Source organism: Megalops cyprinoides, chromosome 7, assembly GCF_013368585.1.
Source record: "Megalops cyprinoides isolate fMegCyp1 chromosome 7, fMegCyp1.pri, whole genome shotgun sequence".
In the NCBI taxonomy this organism is placed as follows: domain Eukaryota; kingdom Metazoa; phylum Chordata; class Actinopteri; order Elopiformes; family Megalopidae; genus Megalops; species Megalops cyprinoides.
Window position 1 is genome coordinate 36,978,938 of NC_050589.1, and position 25,292 is coordinate 37,004,229.

The window sequence follows — 25,292 nt, forward strand, 5'->3', positions numbered from 1 at the left end:
GGGAAAGCAGATGGTTAAAAGGTTCATTAAATATCCTGTGTATAGAAAGGCAATCATGTTGCAGCAGTGGGTGGGAAAAGACATTAAAAATAGCAGTTCCTGGGCTGACAGGAAACATCGCTTAACATCTGCAGAGATAACAAGTTGCAAAACAGGCCCCACTGCTGAAGCAGCGAGAAAGCTTAGGACCAAAAGCTCACTGCCTGCACTGGACTTTCAGTTTACCGCGACATTTCACCTGCACTTGACGATTTCAGAGCAGCTCATAATGTTTACAATGACAAGTTTTCAACTGAACTGCATAAGACTATTTTTAGTTTAGCTTGGCATTAGCTTGGCCACCACAATATAGGTGCCAGACCCCCTCATTGTGAAAGCAGCCATGCAATCACATGATTTGAGCAGGGGATGCCGGATGCAGTGGGGGGGCATTAACGTTGGCCTAAAGCTTTTCTCCATCTCTTGTCTCCCTGTTCCTTGCATACAGAAAGCAGACGAGGGCTGTCATGGCGTCTCATCCAGAGAGGAGGACCATGCTGGACCACAGAGATCTGGCCACCTGGCCCACCCAGCCGAAGATGATCTGTAAACGCAGAGACTCTGTCAGGAGCTCGCCGCTTGCCGTGACCTTCACTCTTCACGCCTCCATCTTTGAGATCATCACAGGCTGACAATAATGTTTCTTGATATTATTGTTGTGGTGGTTGATGTTATTTTCTATTTTGCAAGTTTTTTCTTTTTTTACAGAGCGAGGACAACCTGCTCATGTTTTGTTCTTTGTTTTTGTATCAAGCCATTTGGGATCAGACATTCTGCAAGATTTGTGTTTTTTGTCTTTTACTCTCTACCACTTTATTTCACAGGGCAGCATGATTTGTTCAAGGGAAAAAAGTCAATTTCTGAATTGGGAGGTCACTGAAGTAGGAACGTGTGTGTGTGTATGTGTGTGTGTGTGTTTACATGTATGCATGTGTGTGTGTGTGTGTATGCTCGTGTGTGCATGCGAGTATGTGTGTGTGTGTGTGTGTGTTGTTGAAAAGTGGCCTCTTTCACTAGAAGCACATGCTGAATTTCTTCTTGCCAAAATACTCCACCAATAGGAGGACACCCTCTGCACAGTTTTTATCTAGCTCTGGCTAGATTCCTGACTCTCTGGCATGGCCTGGGTGAGCTGACTTTCAGAGTGAGACCACAGGAGGCAGCTCAACCAAAGCAACTCAGCACAGTGCCTCTTCCTCCACCCAAAGCATACCAAAAACCAGGGTACAGCAAGGGGAAACTGCTGTTTCAACATTTGTATATTTGTGGATTGATGACACGTTGGGATTCCTGCTCCACAGAATGCTTTACCTGCTGTCTCCCCAAGGGGGCTCTCGGTCAGGCTGACCCTGTGTGACTGAGGTGGAGGTTATGGTGAGCGCGGGTGGAAAAGCAGACCACGCAGCCTCTCTGCAAATGCTCTGCAGAAGCTTGGAGGTAACCCAGAGGTGCCTGTCATCGGACTGGGCCACCTGAGCTGATGAAGGCCATGACACTGCTGGTCGCATGGGTGACAGAGTGACAGAGTATGAGGGACAATGCAGTCGCACTAGGGTACACATATACCTGGGCCAGTAGAGAGGGAGGACCCCTGTCAAGCTGTTTGAGGGACAGGAAGAATTTTCTGTTGTAAATATCTTTTATTTCCAAATGTAATGGAACGGTTTAGGCTGCTTAAAAGGCCAGTTGCTTACCATGAAAAGACACAGAAGCAGCCTTTGCAATGAGGACAAGCTGCTGTGGAGAAAGGCACAGAGCATCTGTATTCTGCTCAAAAAGCAGTGTACAGACTGAAAAATGATGGACTTTATCATATTGCATACATACAGGATATGCATAAGGCAGACATTGTGAAGCCTTTTGAGTCATAGATGCTCTGCCCCCTTTATGAAGCACAATAAATCCTTGCCTTTCTTGTATCAGCTACTTCCGTGTCTCTTTCTATACATCTTCTGTTGACCTGGTCAGTAGGTGGTCAGCATTGCTGTTTTATGTGATATTTCTGCTTATGATGGTGTATAGACAAGAAAGAAATGTTAAAGAATTGTAGTATGGTGCACACAGTCCATTCAGAAAATCCACAGTCAAGCCTCTCTTAGGACTACTTCGAGTAACAGTTTAAAGCATATATTTCTCAAGGTTCAGCAGTTGCTGAAATTAACGTTTAAATTGTGTAAATCCTTTTGCTCAAAGCTAAGGACAGCACATTATGGGTGGACTGAATTGCCTTGATGGTCCGCAAAGCTGTTGACACTAGCACCTGCTGCTGTCTTCCCAAATCACAGAACCAACACTGCAGTTGTCTGCTTATCATACTGGGGCTTCTGGTTCAGCCAATGAGAGCAGGAAATTTTACCGGTGGCTTTCAGTGATAAGAGTGAAGATGCTGTATGCTTTACCCTCATACTAAATCTGAGAGAGGAGAGAGGCAGTGTGCTTTCCTTACCTCAAGGGACTTACAAAACATAATCTGGCATTCAGTACAATGCACCATATAAATGTAATATAAATCCACTGTAGGGAGCAGAGCTTAGAGTATTTATCATTCTAAAAACCTGCAACCAATTGCCTGGACTGGTGTTCAGTTGTGTGAGGGGTGTTTTGCTGTATTTTTCAAGGGGTCTGTTGTCTGGGGAAATTAAAATGTGAGATCATTCAGCACTTCTGAGATATCAGCAAGATTATGTAACTGAGATCAGAGGGTAACAGTGTCCTTGCCAAGAGTCAGATGAGGGTATTTCCTATGACTGAGAATGAAAACATCCTGGTTTCTAACATGGATCCTAAAAACTACAAGTTGAACTGCTACTGCAGATGTATTTCATTTTAGTTTTTCTTTGTTCACATATAATGTCAAATATAATGTCACCAATGAGTGCCCTAAATAGCGATTGCCTTCTATGGTCTTTATCATGTAGATTTTTAATTACAGCTACAAATTTGAAGAGCTGGAATTTGACCAGTAGTCATTTAAACCAGGTTTTAATACGGGACTTGTTACAGTATAACTCAATAGTCTAGTAGCGTTCTGTATCTGGACACCTGGTGAGTTGTCAGGTGGTACTGAATTGGGCCAGAGGCTAAACTTCAAGAGAGAGGAATACACTGAATCTCTGCAGTCTTGCAACAGAAACGTTTTTGCTGACATTTCGGTCAGTGACCTTCATTGGAGCAAAAGAAAAGGTCACTGACCGAAAACAGCAGAAAGAAACGAACAGAACAAGTTTCTTTGTTGCAAGACATCAGTAATGCAGCGGTTCTCTCCTCCTGAAGCTTTGACCTGCGATGATTACATTTATTTTCCAGTGGAGGGAGCCAAAGACCTTTGTCCTTGACTATTTTGTGACTTGATCACTAACAATAATTAAACCAACTGAATCTAGATCTCAGGTTCCAAAGCTGATTTGTGTCAACCCCACTCCACTTACTATGTACATCCTACCCCTTAAAAAACCTTGGGCAATTTCATTTCTGCTCATTAGTTCTATTGAATTTTCATCCTTCCATGAACTTGAGGTTTTAAAACACTCCCTTGTTACAGTCAATGCCATAGAAAATACGTGCCCCAGGGCTGACCCTGAGTTTCTACAACATTGAACACTATCTTAAACTTGCTCTTGTGCATGCTTTATTGAAAAATACCACACGAAAAGAAAATTAACAGGAATATGAAGAAGAGTGGTAGATTGCGGTCTGACCATAGCAAACCATTGTTATATCAAATAAATCTTGTCTTTTTGAAATACATTCAGATTACTTGTGTAATTGTTTGCACACAGTTACTAGCATTGCCATACAGGTACTGTAGATAGGCTCTATACACGGTATCGCCAATTTGATTTATTAAAATGTGATTGGTTTCAGTTGTTTTTGTTGAGTGAAAAAACAACTAAAACTGTTGTCAATACACAATAACACAAAGCTTGCTCAATTGGTAGAAGTCTCCTACTTACTGAGGTTTGATTCACGCATGGGTAACAACTGGGTGATGGAGCACTGAAGCACCTCTTGGATAACTAATGCAAATATATTCCATTAAATTATATAAAAATATCCTTCAAATCCTGTCCTGGTAAGTGCATACTGTAGCTCAGGCATGTGTGATATCAGGGTGCATTTTTGCTATCTATCTTCAAAGTCCACCTCAAATATCTATTTTTTTCTGGACTACACACTCTTTGGGGAAGATCAAGGTTCCTCAGAGAAAAACAACATTGTCGGTGACCCAGCATTTATGCACATCTCAACCCAGCATCCTCAGCATGATTGATCCATGTCAGAGTGACACTGATGTTGTTGGGTGATATGGTATATCTTGACAAGGGAGGCTGTAGGGTATCAAATTTCACACAAGGACAAGATCAAAGGAGGTTTCTGCCATCACCATCAGATGCCTTCACAGGGAGAGGGAGAATCCAACTCTGGTACCCACTGGGCTATTGGCACAAGCATTTTCATTGGGATGCAAAAAAACAACAACAACAAAAAAAAAACAAATTCAAGACCAAACACACCCTCACAACTTTGAACTTTGATGACAAAGACAAACAGCTGTCCTGCTCAGCTCTGACAACCACTAATGAATTTATTTCCTGATGCATTTTCTCAAAGCCAGCAGTGCCACAACCAATTAGCCTTCTGTTAACAAATTCACATTTCATGTGTTCAGTATTTTACCAGTATTTACATATTAACAAAATATATTAGGATAAGAAAACATTTGTGGTTCACTTTCATAGCATATTACACTGACTTTATAACCAGATTCAATCAAACAATTCTTCAATCATTCAATTCAGTTTTTGTTATTTGATACAGTACCCTTGAACAAAAGAACACATGTCACATCCCTCTTCATAAAGATAATTTAAGTTACAGACAATATGACTCAAAAAGGACAATGATCCTCTGGCAACAGAAAAGACATCACCCAGAAAGATAACAGAGAGATGTGATCAAACCGTAGTTGGTCTAAGACAGAGATGAAATATCCTAGTAGATATATGAATGTCTCACATTTATTTATCATATGGTGAACAAGCCTGGGCACAGTACAGGACTACAGAGGAAATTTACAAGATCAAAGTCTTTGTTTATATGTGTTTGACATGCTGTTTCAGTTCTCCCTGAATCCCACACATATGTACATCATTTAAATTGACTGCTCCTCTGAGGGCTCCTTTCTGCATGCTTCAAAGGACAGATTAATAGCTGATAGCATGACAGAAGGAAAAGACTGAAAACCCAGATTTCTGCCACAGGTCAAGGCATATCCATTGCTGGGAGATGGTTGGATACTTCACATCAAATGAGCTGCACTAAACCAGTCAAGTGTAAGAGACCTGTGATAACAATCTATATTATACTGCTGTTTGAAGAAATTATCATTGACATACATCAATTATTCTGCTCCATTATTCTCCAGAATCTGTGCTGAAGAATGTGCAGACTGTGGGAGAATTTAGATTTATCATGGCCAGCATTCAAATCTGCATGTATGCTAATACAACAGTTATGTGTTTCCACTTCATCAGAGTATATAACACATGGCAGCAGGGCTATGTCAAACTACTCTGAGAAAATGTCATATTACAAACCTTTCTGTTTCATTACCTTAAATCTATGCTATTTATAGTCATGGCTGTGCAAACTGGTTAAAGAGAAGATTTTTTTAATGGTTTCCTTTAAACAGCAGGTTTTATGCAGTAGGACTGTGAAACTTTGACATGGCTTGACTTGACATGTCTTGAGCACGGTTTGTCACGGTCTATTAAAACAGCAACACAGTAAAACTGCAGTGAGCTGAATTTGTGCCTGACAGCTGAGGTGAGTATAATTGGCTGGATTTGTAGCAGCAGATGAAAAGGACCCCTTCTTTGTACATTTGTCTCCTGGGTGTGTATAGCTATATTTTCACCTATCTGCCTTAACTGGAGGTCAGTTTTGCCTCTGGGAAGTTGAAAACATTTCCACAACAAACTGATCTGGGCCAGCGCTATGTTGGCAAACTGCCAACATAATATTTGACTCACTACACAAAGGCGAGTTCTCATATCATCACTGGTTTATGCTATAAAATTAACATTTACCTCCCGGGCTGCACACTAGATCCATGTGCATTCAGCATCACTCACTAAGACCTTACGACGACGTCTCTTAAAAACCCAAATCTCAGGCCTTCATCCTTTGCCACAAGCTTGCACACAAACAAGCCAATAGGGAGAATGACCTTGCTCATTTACTTACAAACAAATGTGATACAGCATGTGAGCAGCAGGTAGGAGTGCTAAAATCAATAGATCAGCTGAGGAGAGAATCAATGTATTGGGTCACATTTGATTGGCACCTGCATGGCTGAGGCAGGTCAGTTTGCATGCCACCTCGGGGTGACTCAGATTGTCTTTTCGGTTCAACATCAGTTCTACCCTTGTGTTTCTCTAAGCCCCCCGCCCACTCCCCACTTGACTCCACATCACTCCCTCTTGACGTCCCTGAGAGGGACCTCTGCGGGGGCTCTGCACTTCCTGCTCTGGTGGGTCTTGGCATGCTTGGCCAGGTGGTCACTCCGCATGAAGCGCTTGCCGCACTGCTGGCAGCCGAAGCGTTTTTCTCCTGTGTGTGTCCGCAGGTGGCGCTGAAGCTCGTCGGAGCGAGTGAAGCTCTTGCCACAGAACAGCCAGCCGCAGACGAAGGGCCTCTCACCGGCGTGCCAACGCAGGTGCGCCTTCAGGTGTGACGTCTTCTTGTATACCTTGGCGCATGCTGGGACGTGGCAGACATGCAGCTTCTTCTTGCCCAGCTCCGCAGCGCCACCACCCACAGTAGCCTGGCAGTTGGGGCACCTGCACCTTCGACAGCGGCGTGCGCCACTCAGCAGCCCCTTGTGTGGGCGCTGGAGGAGAGCACTGATCTGCTGCTGGCGGCCCAGCGCCAGCTGCCTCCCCAGGGAGAAAGGGCGGCTGGCGGCAGCAACCCCACTAGTCTGTGGCAGGCTCCACCACTCCCCGTCTGTATGTCTGCCCAACAGCCTGGTGGAAGAGCTCTGGAAGAGACTGGGGAAGTTCTGACTGGAGCTCCCGCTCTGCTGCTGGTGGTAGTAGGAGCTGTTGCCCTGCACCTGGGAGGTAACCACCTTGACGGGGGAGAGCTGGAATGAATAGGAGTTGGGGGGGTCAGCAGGTGGAGTGAGGGGTAGCTCATGGTGATGGTGATGATGGAGATGGTGAGACCCAGCCCCGGTCCGGGCCGGTCCAGGGAACTGAACCTTGGGCATGGTGAATGCCACCTGGTGGGTCCTCAGGGTGGTACTGGTGGCAGACGCCACCTCACTGCCCCACAGAAACATTCCGGAGGAGCCCATGGACCCCTCATACATAAACTGCTGGCCCTCCGAACCCACACCGATGCCCCCCTGCCGTGCCTGGCCACACGTGGGAGCCAGGACAGGGAGGGGATGTGGGGGTCCATCAGGGGAAGAGCTCGGGGTGCGGTCCTGCCAGGGAGACATTTATTACCATGATTGATCTGTTTAGCACATGCCCTCATCCAGTTTTGCATGTACTGCATATTTACTTTTTGCAACCGTATGTACTGGAGAAAGCAATGACGTAGCTCTCTTACTATAGAACGCAGCTGAAGAAATTTTAAAATGTATGAAGAGACCTCACCCGCTGAAGGAATTTTAAAACGTATCAAGAACGTCAGCATAAATTAAACCAGTAAAAATTACCATACCATACATCTTTCAGTGTTCAATCGCAGTTATTAAACATTAACTAGTTTATTTATGTATGTAACTAGTTTATTTAGATAGCGCCACGGCAGTCTAGATCTCAGATTAATCAGCATTTAGCCGAGATTTTTCACATGCAAAATGCTCCATTGTTTCACATTCATTTTAAGCGTATGTTTATAATTTACCATAACGGTGCTTTATATATCAAATGGGCTTGCACAATTTAGATTTAATATGTCAAACAATGTGTTTGAGAAAGGGGCTCTGATAGCCAAAATTTGGCAGTTCAATACATAAATACATTAAATAAGCAACTTGGACACCCACCGATTTCATACTGAGATAGCTGATCACTGAGGGTTTTCCTGTAAAAAGTATGAACTTCTACGCACATTTACAACTTGATGTTAAACACCGAGGAGGGGTCAATGGACCTGCTGTTCAAAGAAATTCAAAAAATACCAGCAAGAATGTAAAAAGTAAAAATGGCAGCATAAAATTAGACACCTGAAAAAAGAACAGAAATTTGTTACTCACCTGCAAGAAAGCGTGCAGAAAGTTTTCAGTCATAGGCACTGCCAGTGCAGCCATCTGTCCGCGCATTTCCACACTGCGCAAACAGAACGGGCAGCGCTTGGAAGCCAAAGCGGACAACAGCAAACGGCTAATGTGAACAATGTGATCATACGGCGTGACACAACGGAGAGGTACATCCGTGCCAGGCCACAATACACTGACAACAGTCGGAGAAGATAGAGTAATCTCGTGTCATTTGACACTTCCTAAATCCACGCTGTGCGGGTGTGTGGGCTTTAAAAACGTTCCTCCTCACACGTGTACAAGCTTTCTCCTACCTTCTGTTCTTCACAACTAGTGGCTGTGGTTGTCAGAGCCTGTCTTTTGAAGTACAAGGCCAGCCAGTTGCAACAAATCCTTGGGACCATTTCAAAGGCAGTAGGGTTGCATCTGCTCTTTATAGTGAAGAGCCGCTCGCAGCGGGGCCCCATGAGTGGGCGCTCGGAGAGACATTGAATGGTGTGTACTCGTCTGCGTGGAGTGTGGGAGGGGTCAAGGACCTTTACGGGCGCAGAGGTGTTAGGATGAACTCTACATAAAAATTACTATTATTGTTATAACAATATGTTACTTCTATTATTACTAGTAATATAGGCTACGACTTTGTAAATCAGCGTTGTAGATAGCGTTCTGTATAACGTAAGTACATACATGTCAGTTACAATTCCTTCTACAGCACAATATGCAGTAAGTGGGTCTGTAGATTGGCTATGTGTTACTTTGCGTTCTGTTGGATTAGCCAGAGTGATCTGTGACACAAAAACGTTTTGTCATCCACAATAGATGTACCTTAAAATATCAAGATTAGTTGAGGCTTACATTTTCCGATAGATTTATGGAGACTATATTAAAATGCTGTTGAATCGTAACCAAGCACTAGGCCTACCAAACTGTAGTAAGCATTACAAAACTAACGACAGTATTTTTAAAAAGGCTAGTAATAACTGGGCTCTAAGGTAAAAACATAACAACAGCAACATAAATTCAGTACGATAAGTAATACCGGTATAATTTTAATTATGTGTGAATAACTATGCTCACATGGAAAAGACTTCACATTACACCTCTGGTAGCTGGCAAGTCAAACCAGCAGATCTGCATGACGCTCAGACACCTCTGGTTTCAAGCGAACACCGTTATCCGATGTCAGTACACTAAAACAGAAACGTTAGCCCACTTCTTACTGTAGACCTGTTGTTCATTTTTCTTGATTTACAATGGAATATATGAAAAAAAAACCGGGACGCAGATTAACATTTAAATTCTAGAGTAATCCCGGCTGGTCTTTGGTATGCGTAAACAAACGCGAAATTCTCTACAGACGCAGCGGTCGTCATACAGTAGCGTCGTAATCAGCGTTTGTTGCATCTGCCCAAATTGAAAGATACTTTATATGTCTGAATGAACCGCATTAAAAGACATGTTTACAGTTACATTAGTTTCTTAATAAATTGAAACGAAAAAGCAAAAAGTGAGAGAAAATGACAAAAATGATCAAAAACATAAAATGATTATTACGGCATAGATATTTATCATTGTAGCAAAACTTCACCCACTTAAAATATATTGACTCAAAAAGAAAAGCGTTTAACCTGTATTATGGAATTCAGGCGTAGCACTTTGCTTTCGGCTGGAAATCCCTCTTTAAAAAAACAATCATCGTTAACTGAGTAAAGGAACATAAGAATGACAGTGAGCCTGTAAAAATGACATTGTAATCTGGGACGCTTGTCCAAAAACAGCTGACATAATTCACACTGATTTAGACAGATAGCAGTAATTACCACGACTGCACCCGCGTTGGCTTTGAATCAGCATCCACCAATTAAAATATGACAAAATAAGATGTGTCCGACCATGGGCGGCTTTTAGGGTCAGTGATTATTGACTTTTTTGACCTAAATTAAAGGCCAAATAGATAGTCATTGGGTACCATTATAAACTTTTTAGTATGATTCGCCAGATAGGGGGAAGGATCCAATCACTATTCTACCTCTGTTTTGGTTTTATTTATTATGTTTTTTATTAGGCCTACTGCAAATAAACTGCTAATTAATTTCCAGTCCCTGCACCCACTCCTCTTCACCCCCCTACAACCCCCTCCTCTGCCTCTCAGATGAGAGTCTTTGAAGTGCAAACAACTCTCTCCCTGCTTTGAACCGGGAAGACAATACTCCTGTGGCCCTGTTTACCTTCTCCATGTTATCTCAAATAGACTTGGATCTAGCATCTACAGTTTTCAAGGAAAAACCACTTACAGAGAAGGAAGAGATCCCAGCGATCATTAACGCAGCGATCGACAAGGCAAGCAACCAGGCCGACTCCCCACGGAATGCTGGAAAGCCCCCCCGCGTGCTACTGGAGGTACAGCAAGTCGCCGTAACACTCCTCAAAATCTTCACTACTCCTCGTACAGCCTAATTTAAGGATTTATGCTTTTATTAACACTTCTTTTACATTTTTACCTTGATCTTCAGAGTAACCAAAGCTAAAACTTAACGAGTGTCATTTGCTAACAACAAATATAAGGCATTCCTTATTGTAAGATATTATAGTGTTCACGCAGATTCTGAAGAATGATGTGGAGTGTTGCCTAATTTTGGCCAACCAGGCCATTTATTAGCAACACAAAGGGAACTCAAGCATGAAGGAAAAGGGGAGGGACTAACCAAAACGAACACAAACCTTATGTAACTTTATACATAAGCAGCTGTAGAGTCCGCAAAGCATGCTGGTCGGGCTCCGCCACTCCCCCAACACGTCACACTGCCCCCGCCGAAGAGGGTTACTGTCCCCAGCTGCCGACAATAAAGTCTCTGAGGTGTTGGGGAAGTTGCCGCTGATGCGGAGCCCGCCGCTCAAGTCCGTCGTCGCCCCCCGGCGGTGTGGCGGACGCTGTCGGCTGTTCCTCGGTCCCCGACTCCCCCCGGATGGAGCAAGGGGCTGATAGGGTGCGAGCTGGTCACGATGGAGGACCACCACCCTGTTCCTCCGGACGAGCTGCATCCTGTAGACGACGTCGGAGAGCCACTCCAGCACGGTGCACGGCCCGACCCACTGGCTGGCGAGTTTGGGGAGAGGCCCTTCTTCTGCTCGGGGCTGCACATCCACACCAGGGCCCCCGGAGCAAAGTCCTCCCCCGTGCACCGTAGGACCGCTTCTGATGGAGTCCGGCGCTGGAAAGGGCTCGTCTGGCCAGGTTGTGTGTCGTCCGGAGCCGCTTCCGGAGGTGGTACAGGTAGTCCTGCTCAGGCGCGCCTTCAACCTCAGGCTTGGGGGGGTGGGCCAAACACCAGGTCCACTGGGGTCCGCAGTTTGCACCCGAACATGAGGGCTGCGGGGGTGCAGCGAGTGGACTCCTGCATTGCCGTCCGGTACGCCCACAGGACCAGGGGCAGATGGAGGTCCCAGTCTCGCTGCCACTGGCTGGTAAGGATGGCAAGCTGGGTGGCCAGGGTGCGGTTGAACTGCTCCAGCAGCCCGTTGCTCTGGGGGTGGAGTGGTGTCGTCCACGTCTTCTTGACGCCCAGCCGCCGGCAGACCTCTCTGAAGACCTCGGCCTCAAAGTTGCACCCCTGGTCGCTGTGCAGCTCCTCGGGCGCACCGAAGCAGCAGAACATCTTGCTGACCAGACGCTCGGCAGTGGTGGCGGCGCTCTGGTTGGGACCTGCGTACGCCTCGGGCCACTTCGTGAAGTAGTCCATGGCCACAAGCACCTATCGGTTCCCCTGGTTGGTGGTGGGGAGAGGGCCCATGACGTCCACGCCCACACGCTCCATCGTGGCCCCCACCTGGTACTGCTGCAGAGGAGCGTGAGAGCGCCGGGTTGGGACCTTCCGACACCCCGGCCAGTAGAAGCAGCCCCGCAGCCAACGCAGTGTCTTGGCGACCCCGAAGTGGGCCGCCTCCGCTGAGCCGCGGACGAGCTGGAGGACCCTTGGACGCAGCTGGCACGGCAGCAGGAGCTGGAGGACGTCGGGGTGACCTTCGAGGGACTGCCAACGGCGGTAGAGGAGGCCATCCCGGCTGGTGAGGCTGGGCCACTGCGAGTAGAGGGCCTTCGTCTTGGGCTCCAATGCTGACACCACGGCCACATCGGTTGCTGGCCTGCTGCCACCCAGCCCTGGACCTGGGTGAGGACGGGGTCCTGGTGCTGGCCCAGGAGGAACTGCTGCTGGTCCAGGGTCTCCATGCCACCGCTGTCGCCCGCCGAGGAGGTGCCCTCGTTGTCTGGGGGAAGGGTCTGCAAGGCCGCCACCGGGGTCATTGCGTCCCGGTCCTCGATGCGCCGACAAAATTGGCATGCCTCTCCCTCTGCTGTGGGCGGAGGAGTGGCAGCCTTCCGGGCTGGCGCTGGCGACAGACCTCTCGGATGGCGGTGGCAGTGGCCTGGTGGCCCTCTGAACTGGCGCTGGCAATGGGGCGGACCACTCGGCTGGCGGTGGCGGCCTGGTGGCTCTCCGGGCCAGCGGCGGTGATGGGGCAGACCTCTCGGCTGGTGGCGGCAGCGTGGTGGACTTCCGGGCTGGCGGCAGGAACGGGGTGGTGAGTTGCAGCCCTTCTTCGCCAGCAGCGTGGAGTGCCACAGCTTCCATCCCCAGGTAAAGCATGGCCCTGGAGACATTCATCGTGGCCCCCAATTTAGCCAGCAGATCCAGCCCGATGATGCAGGGGTCCTGTATATCGGCTAGCCAGAAGCAATGGGTGCCACTGCGGCTAGCGACAGTGACAGGGAGCAGCTTTTCCCCCTGCATCTGGGCGCATTCACCGGTGACCGTGGCGATGCACAGCCTGGTGGGCCTCCAGCCCTGCGGTCTTGGGCTGTTGGTTCCGGGCAGGGTTCCGAGGCGGATCAGGGAGATGCTGGGTCCTGTGTCCACTAGGGCTTGGCATGGGGTGCTGTCGAGATTGCAGCTGATGTACAGTCCACGTGACCGGCCCAACCGGCCAAGCTGTAGCGAAGGTTTAGCGAGGGAAGGAGGGTTGCTGGCGGGTGACAGTTCCCTCGTTGTGCCACCCGCGCTCTGGGGGGCCAGAGCTGGGCAGTGGCATGCGACGTGGCCCGGCTCTCCACATCGGTAACAGCCTTCCATCGATTGCCCAGCCGCTCTCCTTGTCCCTCGGTGCGGGCGCTGTGGTTCTTCTCCGTCGCTCCCCTCACAGTCCACTTGTCGCACGCGGTGCCTCACGCTGGGGAGGCGGCCTTCCAGGCACAGCAACCGACAATGACGGTTGTATTTAAGTTGGAGTGTTTTTGGTTTGTTTCATTTTCGTATTGTTTTTGGTTTGAGCTGTGGGAGTCGCGACCCGGGGCGGATGTTGGAGTTTGGTTTTCATTAAAGTTTTTTTTCTTTCTTTTTCTTCTGGTGTGCGTGGATGAGAGGTTTGTCTTTGTGTGTTTTTTAGGCTGCTCCAGGAAGAAGCGGCGACCAGGAAAGAGTACTGCAGTGAGTCCCCGAGGGAGAAGGGAAACAGCGAACAGTTCCAGGATGCAGCCAGGACCGAGGAGAACCCCCACCCCGCGAAAGTGCGTGCCCGGGAGGTGGATCCCCTGGTTGAGAGGGAAGCGACACCGCAAATTGGCGACTGTGTGCGTGAGTCCCTGGCACGAGGTGGAAGAGGGCGGACTGGCTGCAGAACTGGCTGCTGGCACAAGCGGCTAGCGAGAAGACAACGTGGGTCACCGCCGGAGCCGCCAGCCCATCCACAGTAGCAACGCGGAGGGCTTTTTTTTTTGGGACTAAGGCAAGGCCCGGCATGGTGGCGCGGGCCGAGCTACGTTCCCCTCTTATATTTTATTTTGTGTTCTGTGTGTCTGCGTGGTGTGTGTGCATGTGTGGCGCCTCCCCCGTTGGCAGTGGGACTTCCTCACCCGCCCCCCCGGTTGGACGAGGGCAGTTCTCTCTCTCCCCATGGCGGGAGGTACCAGATTACGGAGTGTATTGCAGTGGGCACGTGTGTGGAAGGAAAGTGTTTGGTGGGTGGGTGGGGTTGTGCACCCGCTATCTGGGTCCAGGAAGGGGAGGACAGGAGAGGATAACGGGGTGGGGGGAAGGAGAACAGCTGCGGGCGGGAAGCATAGTAGCGTCTCTTTGTTTTTATGAATTGTGTGTAATTTCTTTTTTTTCTTTGATTTATAAAAGAGTTGTTATCCTACTTACCTTGTCCTTGTGGTGGGCAGATCCTTTGGAGGGAACAAACTGGTTGGGGCGGGGCTGGGCACTTTGTCCACTCCCAACATACCCATTAGTGATCAACGCATTAGACTGTACTTCAGTCAAGGTCTAACACAAACGGGAGCACAATTTCAATACTTTAATAATGCGAAATGTGTGCGTTTATGTAAAGAATGAGGTATTTTGACTCCTCACAGCCTGTAACTGTGACTTACAGTATATAGTAGTATTAGCATATTTATTCTGGCAATAGTAATGCTGTAACTGAAAGACACCCAACATATGAAATAAAACAAACAAAAATTGTGTACTGGCTCACAAACAACTGAGGCTGTAATCATTCCCAGCTACAGTGTGCTGGGAGGACAGACTTCACTCCAGGGCTAACTCAAGGGCTGACATCCCCACTTGTCAGAGAAAACTTTTATCAATATCAGAGGTACTTGAAGTTTGTTTGCATTTTGTTTTCTGGCGCTCATAGCATCTTCAGAAGTCAGATCACAGGAGTGCCTGATCAAAGCGTCTCATGGTTAGTACTCCTGGAAACACTGGAGTAATGCTCCAAGCTTTGATACTCCACATCAATATTTCAATTCAACAATCGCTTGACATGTACGATCTCTCCCTCAGCTGGAGAGAGAACAGGAGGGCTGAGTGAACTGCATGAAAAGGAGAGAGAAAGAAGGATGAGTACAGTTCTCTGCTCCTTCTGTAGCCTCCTTAAAATTATACTGTACTGTGATGCACAAAGTCTATTTTGACTTTTGAAGAAAACATGTAGCTCCTTATTTAAACATAAGACAGCCAAGCTCACAGAATATGACATCATAATGCATTTATAACAACTTAATGAGCATTGGATTACTTTTTTGTTATAAAATAGAATGACATATCCCATAATTTTATGTAGTATTTCACTAAACAGAATTTTATTTATAAGCTCTCTGACCCTAAACATAACACATGCTACTGATGAATCTTTACAATTTTGTGTGTTGCCTCTTTTTATGTTACATGGAAATAGGTATCCTTTGGATATGTCTCAGCCCACAGTACCACAGTGATTTCATTGAGCTCATGGACAAGCCCAGCGAGATCTTCCTCATGGCTCACAGCTCAGACCATTCATCAACAACCTGAAACACACATACACAGGCAAAAGGACACTGATGATGCTGGTCTGAGAGAGGTTTGGTTAACAGAGTTCTTGGTCTCTCTTTTTACCTGGGACTGCCTTTGTACCCTTTTTAAATTAAAATGGCAAAAATGATTAAAAAGCATGAAACAAACTGTGGAGAAGCTAACTGATGCTCTTCCACTGTCCCTTCGTTCCTAAAATAAACGCAGGGAGATCGCTACGCATAGCGAGTGTGCTCAGGCGTACGATGGGTGCCTCACTAGTTGCTAGCCGGTTTCCTACAGCACAGTAGTTCGGTATCATGTAATGTGGTTCCGAATGACTTCCGGGTTTAGTTACCAGTCCATTAAACAACACTCCTCCAGTTATCTTTATATTTAGTTATAGTACTTGTTACGTTTTGTTTAGTTTTGTAGTTTAAGTAGGTACCGTGTACAGTGGTTGTTTGTGTTCTCCCGCTCTCTCTCTCTCTCTCTCTCTCTCTCTCTCTTCCGGATGCGCGGTCTCGGTGTGTGAAGGAAGCCAGCTGCTCGGGGAAGGAGGTGGTCAGAGGAAGCGCGTGCCCTGACTACGTCCCTTTTCTGAGGTTTCGCGCAAACTTTAAGGAAGGTTCATTGTAGGAGTGGAGGGGGGAGGAAGGGATATTGGTAGTTTGTTTTATTAGTATATGTAATGTTTGTTTTATTGTTATTTTGGTTGTGGTTGTCATTTTGAATATAATGTTACCTTTTTTGTTTGGTTAAACTGTTATTCAAATGTAATTCATCCAGTTTCGGAATGTAGACTCGCTAGGACTCCCCTGTTCAGGGGGGGGTTCAAGTCTATATATAGTCAGCATGATAAACAGAATAGAGAGTGAGCTGGTGTCTGTGCAGGCCGGCATGCTGCAGCTGGGTGCAGCTGGTTAATTTGAGTTAATTTTGTTTAAGTTATTATTAACTTGTTTTTTTTTGTTCTTCTATTGGAATTTCATTTTGGTTTTGTGTCTGCACTCCCTTTATGAGGGACACTGATGGCTACCATTTTTGCCTTCAATAATAAATAAAAAAATCTTTCCCTGGGAATCCTGAGGACTGCGTGATTACTGCTGAGCTGGTGTGGCCACTTAGTGTCATGGAGACTCAGGTCAATGCCTAGGTCTCACACAAACAAACAAACAAAAAACAACAGAGCCAGTATTATGATATAGATTTATTTATACATTTATTTTGAAAAAAAAAAGGAAAAGGGGTGGCAGTATAACATCGTGGTTAAGGAAGAGGACTCGTAACCAAAAGGCTGGTGGTTCAATTCCCCACATAGGGCACTGTTGGTGTACCCTTGGGTAATGTACTTAACCCACAATTGCCTCTGTATAAATAGGTAACATTGTAAAAAAAAAAAAAAACTGTAGCCAATATAAGTCCCTCTGGATAAGAGTGTCTGCTTGTAGAGAAGCTGACCACCACTTCTCTCATAAATGAGCCAAAAGCAAAAGGTTAAAAACCAATAATTTATTTTAAAACCAAACAGACAAAGAAACCAGCCTATGCAAGCCCACAGCAGGGACAAAGTGAGCCACCTCCCTGCTCTCAAGCCACACCTGTATTTACACCTGTACTTTGCTCTGCTACATCTGAATGCGTTGCTCCTCCCACCAACAGAACGAAAGGCCCACGCTCCTCTCAACGTTGCTTTTCCATCATCACCTCCCAGTGGTGGAATGAACTCTCCACCCCCCTGAGAACAACTCCTTCACTCCAACCCTTCAGACGTGGGCTTACGACACACCTCTTCAGACTCTACCTGGACTGACACCCTTGCCATTTGACCTTGTAAATCTAAGATTCTTGGCTCTTACTTGTGGCACTATCTCTTACATTGTATTTGTAGCACGTTTTTGGCCAAAGTAGTATAGCAGCACTTTATTGTCCCAGTGACTGTATTTGGTATGTGTAACCCTAGATAACCTTAAGATAAGATAAGATAAGATAAGATAAGATAAGATAAAATAAACTAAGATAAGATAAGAAAGGATAAGATAGAACTTTATTGATCCCACAGCAGGGAAATTCACTTCAGTCACAACAGCATTGTCAGTGCTCCCGCCTCCTAGCCCTGCGCTTTTGTTTTTTTTTTCTTTTTTCCCTTGTGTTTCTGCCCGGCCCTTCTCTCCGCCCTGTCTCCGCCTGATTACCTGCGCACCTGCATCTCATCCCCTCGTCGGTCTGTCCCTTTATATGCCCTGCTCGCTGTGCAGTCTTTGCTAGTTCGCCACAGTGTTTTTCGCCTGTTTCGTCCCCGCGTTATCTTTGTTCGCTGTTTTTTGTGATTTCGACCTGCCTGTTTTTGACTCCGTTTTTTGCCTGCCGGTTTGCTTTGTTCGCCTGATCGTGCCCTCCCGTTTTCCGACCCTGCCCGTTCTGACTTTCCCGTTTTTGGATTTGCCCTCGGACTGCCTCTCTGGTTTTGACCCTGCCTGTGTACTGGTTTTTGATTCTGCCGTGTGTTTCTCTGCCCTCGCGTTTTTGGGTCTGCGACTGAGTCCTAGCCTGTGCTGCCTGACAGTACGAACTAGCCATCATGGACCCAGCAGACCTACCTCACCTGAAGGCTGCACTGGAGCTGCAAGGTGCATTGTTGGGGGGGCATCAGAACCAGCTGGACGCCATCGGTCGATCCCTGGAGAGCTTCGCGACCAACCTAGCTGGCGTCACTGCACAGCTGCAGCAGCTGCAGCTCAACCTGGGCAGCCGCTCCTCTTCCCCTCCGTCCGCAGCAGCCTCCCCGCCTGTCCTGCCCGCGCCTCCGAGCCGGGAGCCCCGATTGCCACCTCCGGAGTCGTACGCAGGCGATCTGGGAACCTGTCGATCGTTTCTGTCCCAGTGCTCCTTGGTCTTCGAGCTCCAGCCCTCCACGTTCCCTACTGACCGAGCGAGGATCGCGTACGTCATCACCTTGTTGACTGGCCGAGCCAGGGAGTGGGGCACTGCGGTCTGGGACGCCGATGCCCCCTTCTGCCACGTCTACACCGCCTTCGCCGAGGAGATGAAGAAGGTGTTCGACCGCTCCAGGCACGGGCGCGAGGCCGCCAGGGAGATGCTGCTGATCCGCCAGGGGCGCCGGTCGGTGTCGGACTACGCCATCGATTTCCGCACCCTGGCTGCCACCAGCGGTTGGAACACCGAGGCTCAGTACGACACCTTCCTCCACGGTCTTGCAGAAACCATCAAGGATGAGCTGGCCACCCGGGAGCTACCCCCCAGCTTCGACGCTTTGGTGGAACTGGCCGTTCGTGTGGACCAGCGCCTGACGCAGCGACGAAAGGAGAGAGCTGCCGGTGGACTGCCTGGTCCTTCTCGAGCCCTTCCGTTAGCGCTCGCAGCACCGAGCCCCACGCCTCCGCTTCCTGCCTCCCCGGAGCCGATGCAGGTCGACCGCACTCGCCTGTCCCCCGCCGAACGTCAGAGGAGACTCAGCACCAGGTCGTGCCTGTACTGCGGGCAGACTGGTCACTTTGTGGCGACCTGTCCGGTAAAAGCCGGCGCTCACCCGTAGCGAGGGGATTACAGGTCAGCGTTACCCCTATCTGCCAGTCCCCTGAAATCCGCCCCCTGTTCTCTGCCTCCCTGCTCGTCGGGGATCAGCCTCATGCGGTCTCTGTCTTGATCGATTCAGGGGCCGACGGGAGCTTCATTGACGCCGACCTGGTGGCCCGCCTGCGTCTCCCCCGCATCCCGCTGCATTCACCTCTGGAGGCCCACGCCATCACCGGAGCCCCGCTGATTCGCATCACCCACGCCACTCCCCCGGTGAATTTCCTCATTTCTGGCAACCACCGCGAGGCGATCGTGCTGCACATCATTGACTCCCCTCAAGCTCCCGTGGTTCTGGGTTACCCATGGCTGGCCCAGCACAACCCCCACATCGACTGGGAGGGAAACAAGATCCTGGGCTGGAGTCAATTCTGTCACTCCAACTGCCTTCGCGACGCTCTGGTCCCTGTATCGCCGGTTGCCCCAGCCCCTGAGGAGTTCCCGGACCTGTCGGCTGTGCCGCCGGAATACATGGATCTCAAACCGGTCTTCAGCAAGTCCCGCGCTACCTCGCTGCCCCCGCATCGTCCTTACGACTGCGCCATTAACCTCCTGCCCGGTTCGTCACCTCCTAGGGGCCGCCTGTATTCCCTGTCTGCACCGGAAACCGAGGCAATGAATAAATACATCCGGGAATCCCTCGCCGCCGGCATTATTCGTCCGTCCTCCTTACCCGCCGGGGCCGGGTTTTTCTTTGTGGGCAAGAAAGACGGCTCCCTCCGTCCCTGCATTGATTATCGGGGCCTCAACGCCATCACGGAGAGGAACCGCTATCCCCTGCCGCTTCTGACTTCTGCATTTGAATTGTTGCAGGGGGCTACCGTTTTTACGAAACTGGATCTTCGCAGCGCCTACCATCTGGTTAGGATCCGAGAGGGGGATGAGTGGAAAACGGCCTTCAACACTCCATCCGGGCACTATGAATATCTCGTCATGCCATTCGGTTTAACTAATGCCCCTGCCGTGTTCCAGTCCCTGGTTAACGACGTCCTTCGCGACATGCTTAATAGGTTCGTGTTCGTTTACCTGGACGACATCCTCGTTTTTTCCCGTTCCCTGTCAGAACATGTCCAGCATGTCCGTCGTGTTCTCCAGCGCCTGCTGGAGAACCACCTGTACGTCAAGGCGGAGAAGTGCGAATTCACCCGTAGCACTATCTCCTTCCTGGGTTTCATCGTCACGGCAGGGAGCATGCAGATGGACCGGCAGAAGGTCCAGGCAGTGGAGGAGTGGCCACGCCCCGCCTCCCGTCGGGAGCTGCAACGCTTTCTGGGATTCGCGAACTTTTATCGACGTTTTATTTGCGACTACAGCACGGTGGCAGCTCCCCTCACGGCTCTAACATCGGTCAACAGAGCGTTCGCCTGGTCCCCGGAAGCTGAAGGGGCGTTCCGCAATCTGAAGTCCCGTTTTACCTCGGCGCCCATTCTGACTCAGCCTGACCCTGCCCGGCAGTTTGTGGTGGAGGTGAACGCTTCGGATGTGGGTGTGGGAGCTGTCTTGTCGCAACGCTCATCGGCTGACAACAAGCTCCACCCCTGCGCCTACTTCTCCCACCGCCTTTCGCCCACGGAGCGTAATTACGACATCGGCGACCGGGAGTTGTTGGCCATCAAGCTGGCGCTGGAGGAGTGGAGGCACTGGCTAGAGGGGGCAAATCTGCCGTTCCTGGTGTGGACGGATCACAAGAATCTAGAATACATCAGGTCGGCTAAGCGCCTTAACCCTAGACAAGCCCACTGGTCCCTGTTTTTCTCCCGATTCCACTTCACCCTGTCTTACCGCCCGGGAGCCAAGAACCGTAAGCCAGACGCTCTTTCCCGTCATTTCACCCCTGCAGATGAGACCCAGGAGCCCAGCACCATCCTGCCCGCCCGATGTATCGTCGGGGCGGCGCATTGGGACATCGAGACCACCGTGCGCACCGCTCTCCGGACCGAACCGGGTCCTAGCTCCTGTCCCCCTAACTGTCTTTTTGTTCCCCAGTCTGTTCGTTCTCAGGTCCTGCAGTGGGGGCACTCCTCGAGACTCGCCTGCCATCCCGGTGCTCGTCGCACCACGGCATTCATCAGTCAACGATTCTGGTGGCCCACCATGGCTAAAGACATCCGGGACTTCGTAGCCGCCTGCTCGGTCTGTGCCCAGAATAAGACTACCACCCGACCACCCGTCGGCCTGCTGCAACCCCTGCCTGTACCCAGACGACCCTGGTCTCACATCGCCCTCGACTTCGTTACCGGTTTGCCCCTGTCTGACGGTAACACCACCATCCTCACAGTCGTCGACCGTTTTTCCAAGGCTGTTCACCTTATTCCGCTGCCTAAACTACCCTCCGCCAAGGAGACGGCCCAGCTAATGGTGAACCATGTGTTCCGTTTACACGGTCTGCCCACCGACGTCGTGTCTGACCGGGGCCCCCAGTTTACTTCTCATTTTTGGAGGGCGTTTTGCAGGCTACTGGGCGCCACTGTCAGCCTGTCGTCCGGCTTCCACCCCCAGTCTAACGGCCAGACCGAGCGGGCGAATCAACAAATGGAGACGGTGCTGCGATGTCTGACATCCCAGGAGCCCACGGTGTGGAGCCAACACCTTTCTTGGGTGGAATACGCCATAAACTCCCTACCCTCTGCATCCACGGGTCTGTCCCCCTTTCAGTGCTGTGTTGGCTACCAGCTGCCCCTGTTCCCGGCCCAGGAGGAGGAGGTCGGCGTACCCTCGGCGGCGGTGCTGATACGACGCTGCCGCCGTACCTGGAGACGTGCTCGCGCTGCTCCGTTCCACAGCCCGGATTAAGCAGTTTGCTGATCGTCACCGCTCCAAAGCCCCTCGCTATCGCCAGGGCCAATGAGTGTGGCTCTCCACACGGGACCTTCCCTTGAAGGTGGACTCCCGAAAGCTGGCTCCTCGTTTTATCGGCCCCTTCCCTATCGCCAAGGTTATTGGTCCTGCAGCGGTCCGGCTCAGGCTCCCGCTCTCCCTCCGTCGCGTCCATCCCACGTTCCACGTCTCCAAGATCAAGCCCGTCGTCCGCAGTCCTCTCTGCCCTGCTCCCCGGGCTCCGCCGCCACCTCGCCTGATCGACGGAGCGGAGGCGTACACTGTGCGCTGTCTGCTTAAAGTTCGGCGCCGGGGACGTGGATTCCAATACCTGGTGGACTGGGAGGGCTACGGCCCCGAAGAGAGATGTTGGGTCCCCGCCAGAGACATCCTGGACCCTGCCCTCATCCAGGACTTCCACCGCCGGCACCCTGGTTCACCTGCTGTTACGCCTGGTGGCGTTCGTAGGGGGGGGGGGGTACTGTCAGTGCTCCCGCCTCCTAGCCCTGCGCTTTTGTTTTTTTTTTCTTTTTTCCCTTGTGTTTCTGCCCGGCCCTTCTCTCCGCCCTGTCTCCGCCTGATTACCTGCGCACCTGCATCTCATCCCCTCGTCGGTCTGTCCCTTTATATGCCCTGCTCGCTGTGCAGTCTTTGCTAGTTCGCCACAGTGTTTTTCGCCTGTTTCGTCCCCGCGTTATCTTTGTTCGCTGTTTTTTGTGATTTCGACCTGCCTGTTTTTGACTCCGTTTTTTGCCTGCCGGTTTGCTTTGTTCGCCTGATCGTGCCCTCCCGTTTTCCGACCCTGCCCGTTCTGACTTTCCCGTTTTTGGATTTGCCCTCGGACTGCCTCTCTGGTTTTGACCCTGCCTGTGTACTGGTTTTTGATTCTGCCGTGTGTTTCTCTGCCCTCGCGTTTTTGGGTCTGCGACTGAGTCCTAGCCTGTGCTGCCTGACAAGCATTAAGACAAACGTAGAAAGGCAAAAGCGGCAATGTGCAATATGTTAAAAAATACAAAAATACAAAGGAAAAAGCAAAGAAAAAAAAACATATATATATATATATATATATATATATATATATATCTATAAGAATCAAATAAAATAGTACATATATATGTACATTAAAAGTAAAAAAATACAGTGCAGAAATGAGCACTGAGTGCAACCTATATATGATCAGTGAAGTAGAAAATTGAGGGCTACACCATAGTATTGGTTTACTGAGTGATGGGGTTTATTGCTCAATGGTATTATTAAACAGTCTGACCACAGTCGGGATGAATAACCTGCGGTAGTGCTCCTTCTTACACCGTGGGTGAAGCAGTCTCTCACTGAAGGAGCTGCTCAGGGCCATTACAGACTCGCGCAGGGGGTGTGAGGTGTTGTCCATGATGGATGCCAGTTTGGATAGCATCCTCCTCTCACCCACCTCCTCCACAGAGTCCAGTGGAGAGTCCAGGACAGAGCTTGCTCTCCTGATCAGCTTGTCCAGTCTCTTCATGTCCCTGTCCGTACAGCCCTCTCCCCAACAGACCACGGCGTAAAAGATAGCTGAGGCCACCACCGTGTCATAGAAGGTCCTGAGAAGAACCCTGCACACTCCAAAGGACCTCAGCCTCCTCAGCAGGTGGAGGCGGCTTTGACCCTTCTTGTACAGGGCATGGGTGTTGTCTCTCCAGTCCAGTTTGTTATTAAGGTGAACACCCAGGTATTTGTAATTCTCCATCACTGCGATGTCCATACCCTGGATGTTCACAGGCATGATGTGTGATGATGTCCTCTTCCTAAAGTCCACGATCATCTCCTTTGTCAGTTGGTGTGAGCTCAACCAGCTCCACATCAACACCAGCAAGACAAAGTCCTTGATGACCTCCCTGTATTCCAGTTCATTCCCCTCAAACACACATCCAACGATGGCTGTATCATCCGAGAACTTCTGGATGTAGCAGTTGCTGGTGTTGTGGCAGAAGTCTGAAGTGTAGAGTGTGAAGAGGAAGCGAGAGAGCACCATACCCTGAGGGGCACCTGTGCTACAGGCCACCACATCAGACACACAGTCACAGAGTCTCACATACTGTGGTCTGTTGGTGAGGTAGTCAATGGTCCATGTAGTCCAGTTAGATCAGATATGTAACCTTATGTAACAGATCAGATTAGTTCTTGCTACACTGACCTTGTACTCAGCTTCAGCACTATCTGCATCATATGACTGTACACATCTTGCCCTTGAGCCTGTTGTTTGCCCACTATATGCACTTTTGTACGTTGCTTTGGATAAAAGCGTCTGCTAAATGAATAAATGTAAATGTAAATTCAGTCAGGCTTCAATCAGTAAGGTGTGGCTCATTATCCAATAGGCTGGTTCTCATACAAAGTAGCACAGGTGCACACAATCAGTTAACAATTAGCACTTGGATTCTAATGGAGAGGTGGTGAAGACTCTCCTTCACACTGCTAAAGCCAATAATGTAATGTAAAATTGTCATGTTATGACGATTTGTGTGTTTTCTTTTACTTGTATGAGAGAGGCCTTTCTCTGTGCAATGCAATAAAAGTATAACATGTTAAAATATTTGAGCAGTTTAGGCAGAAAAATGATATAAATATGTGTGAGTGTGAGTGTGTGTGTGTGTGTGTGTGTGTGTGTGTGTGTGTGCATGCACACGTCATAGTTCTAATGGCAGAAGATATACAGTAAGACATGAATTATAGAGGATGGAACACATTCCTGCATATTAGTGCTCTACACAGGAAAAAAAAATAAGTGAAAGGAGACACTTTAAGTATGCAGAAAGGCACTGCATAAACATCTGTGCCTGTATCTAATAATATTGTAACTGTTATTGTGAAATGTAACAAAAATATTTTCAGATTTATTTAAATTATATCCTTATACATTTATTAGCTCGACCCCCTTGAGGTGTAAAAGCAATGCGATATAGGTCCTCTACTAAATAACCATAATGTAACCATGACTGAAGGAAGTACAGAGTTGCCAATCACTCTCAGTTATATTTCTCACAGCATTTAAAATTAATGATTACTAATTTTTCTGAGGAAAAGAAATTGATTATTTATAGGCATTGAGATGTAGACACCTTAACAAAAGACTGAATTATTTGCAGTAGGCGACACATTGCATTAATACCACACTGTGTGAATAATACAAAGACCAGCAGGGGTCACTGTTGCTAATGGGACCGAAGCCCCTGCCGACATACCCACCCCTATCCCTG

The 25,292-nt window shown here is 48.9% G+C and overlaps 2 protein-coding genes across 4 annotated transcripts in view; one reads left to right on the plus strand and one right to left on the minus strand.

Annotated features, from left to right (window-relative positions):
- The window catches only part of arhgef25a (Rho guanine nucleotide exchange factor (GEF) 25a), a 73,188-nt gene extending 69,461 nt beyond the window's left edge, over positions 1-3,727 (plus strand). For all 3 annotated transcript variants that reach the window (XM_036532803.1, XM_036532804.1, XM_036532805.1), the window contains one exon: positions 488-3,727. In XM_036532803.1, the coding sequence (XP_036388696.1) occupies positions 488-589 (102 nt within the window). In that variant the 3' untranslated portion in view covers positions 590-3,727. The remainder of the gene's footprint in view (positions 1-487) is intronic.
- A 2,784-nt stretch (positions 3,728-6,511) lies between these two features.
- sp5l (Sp5 transcription factor-like) lies at positions 6,512-8,703 on the minus strand. Its single transcript, XM_036533564.1, has 2 exons — positions 8,312-8,703; positions 6,512-7,531 (listed from the first exon to the last, which is right to left on the minus strand). The coding sequence occupies exons 1-2, from the start codon at positions 8,375-8,377 to the stop codon at positions 6,512-6,514; spliced, it is 1,086 nt and encodes a 361-aa protein (XP_036389457.1). The 5' UTR covers positions 8,378-8,703.
- Positions 8,704-25,292: the final 16,589 nt, after the last annotated feature.

Bases quoted from the DNA above. Each gene is read 5' to 3' on its own strand.
- sp5l (XM_036533564.1), bottom strand. From the start codon at position 8,377: ATGCGCGGACAGATGGCTGCACTGGCAGTGCCTATGACTGAAAACTTT. The intron at 7,532-8,311 runs GTGAGTAACAAA...TCTCCCTGGCAG, and splicing joins TTCTGCACGCTTTCTTGCAG to GACCGCACCCCGAGCTCTTC.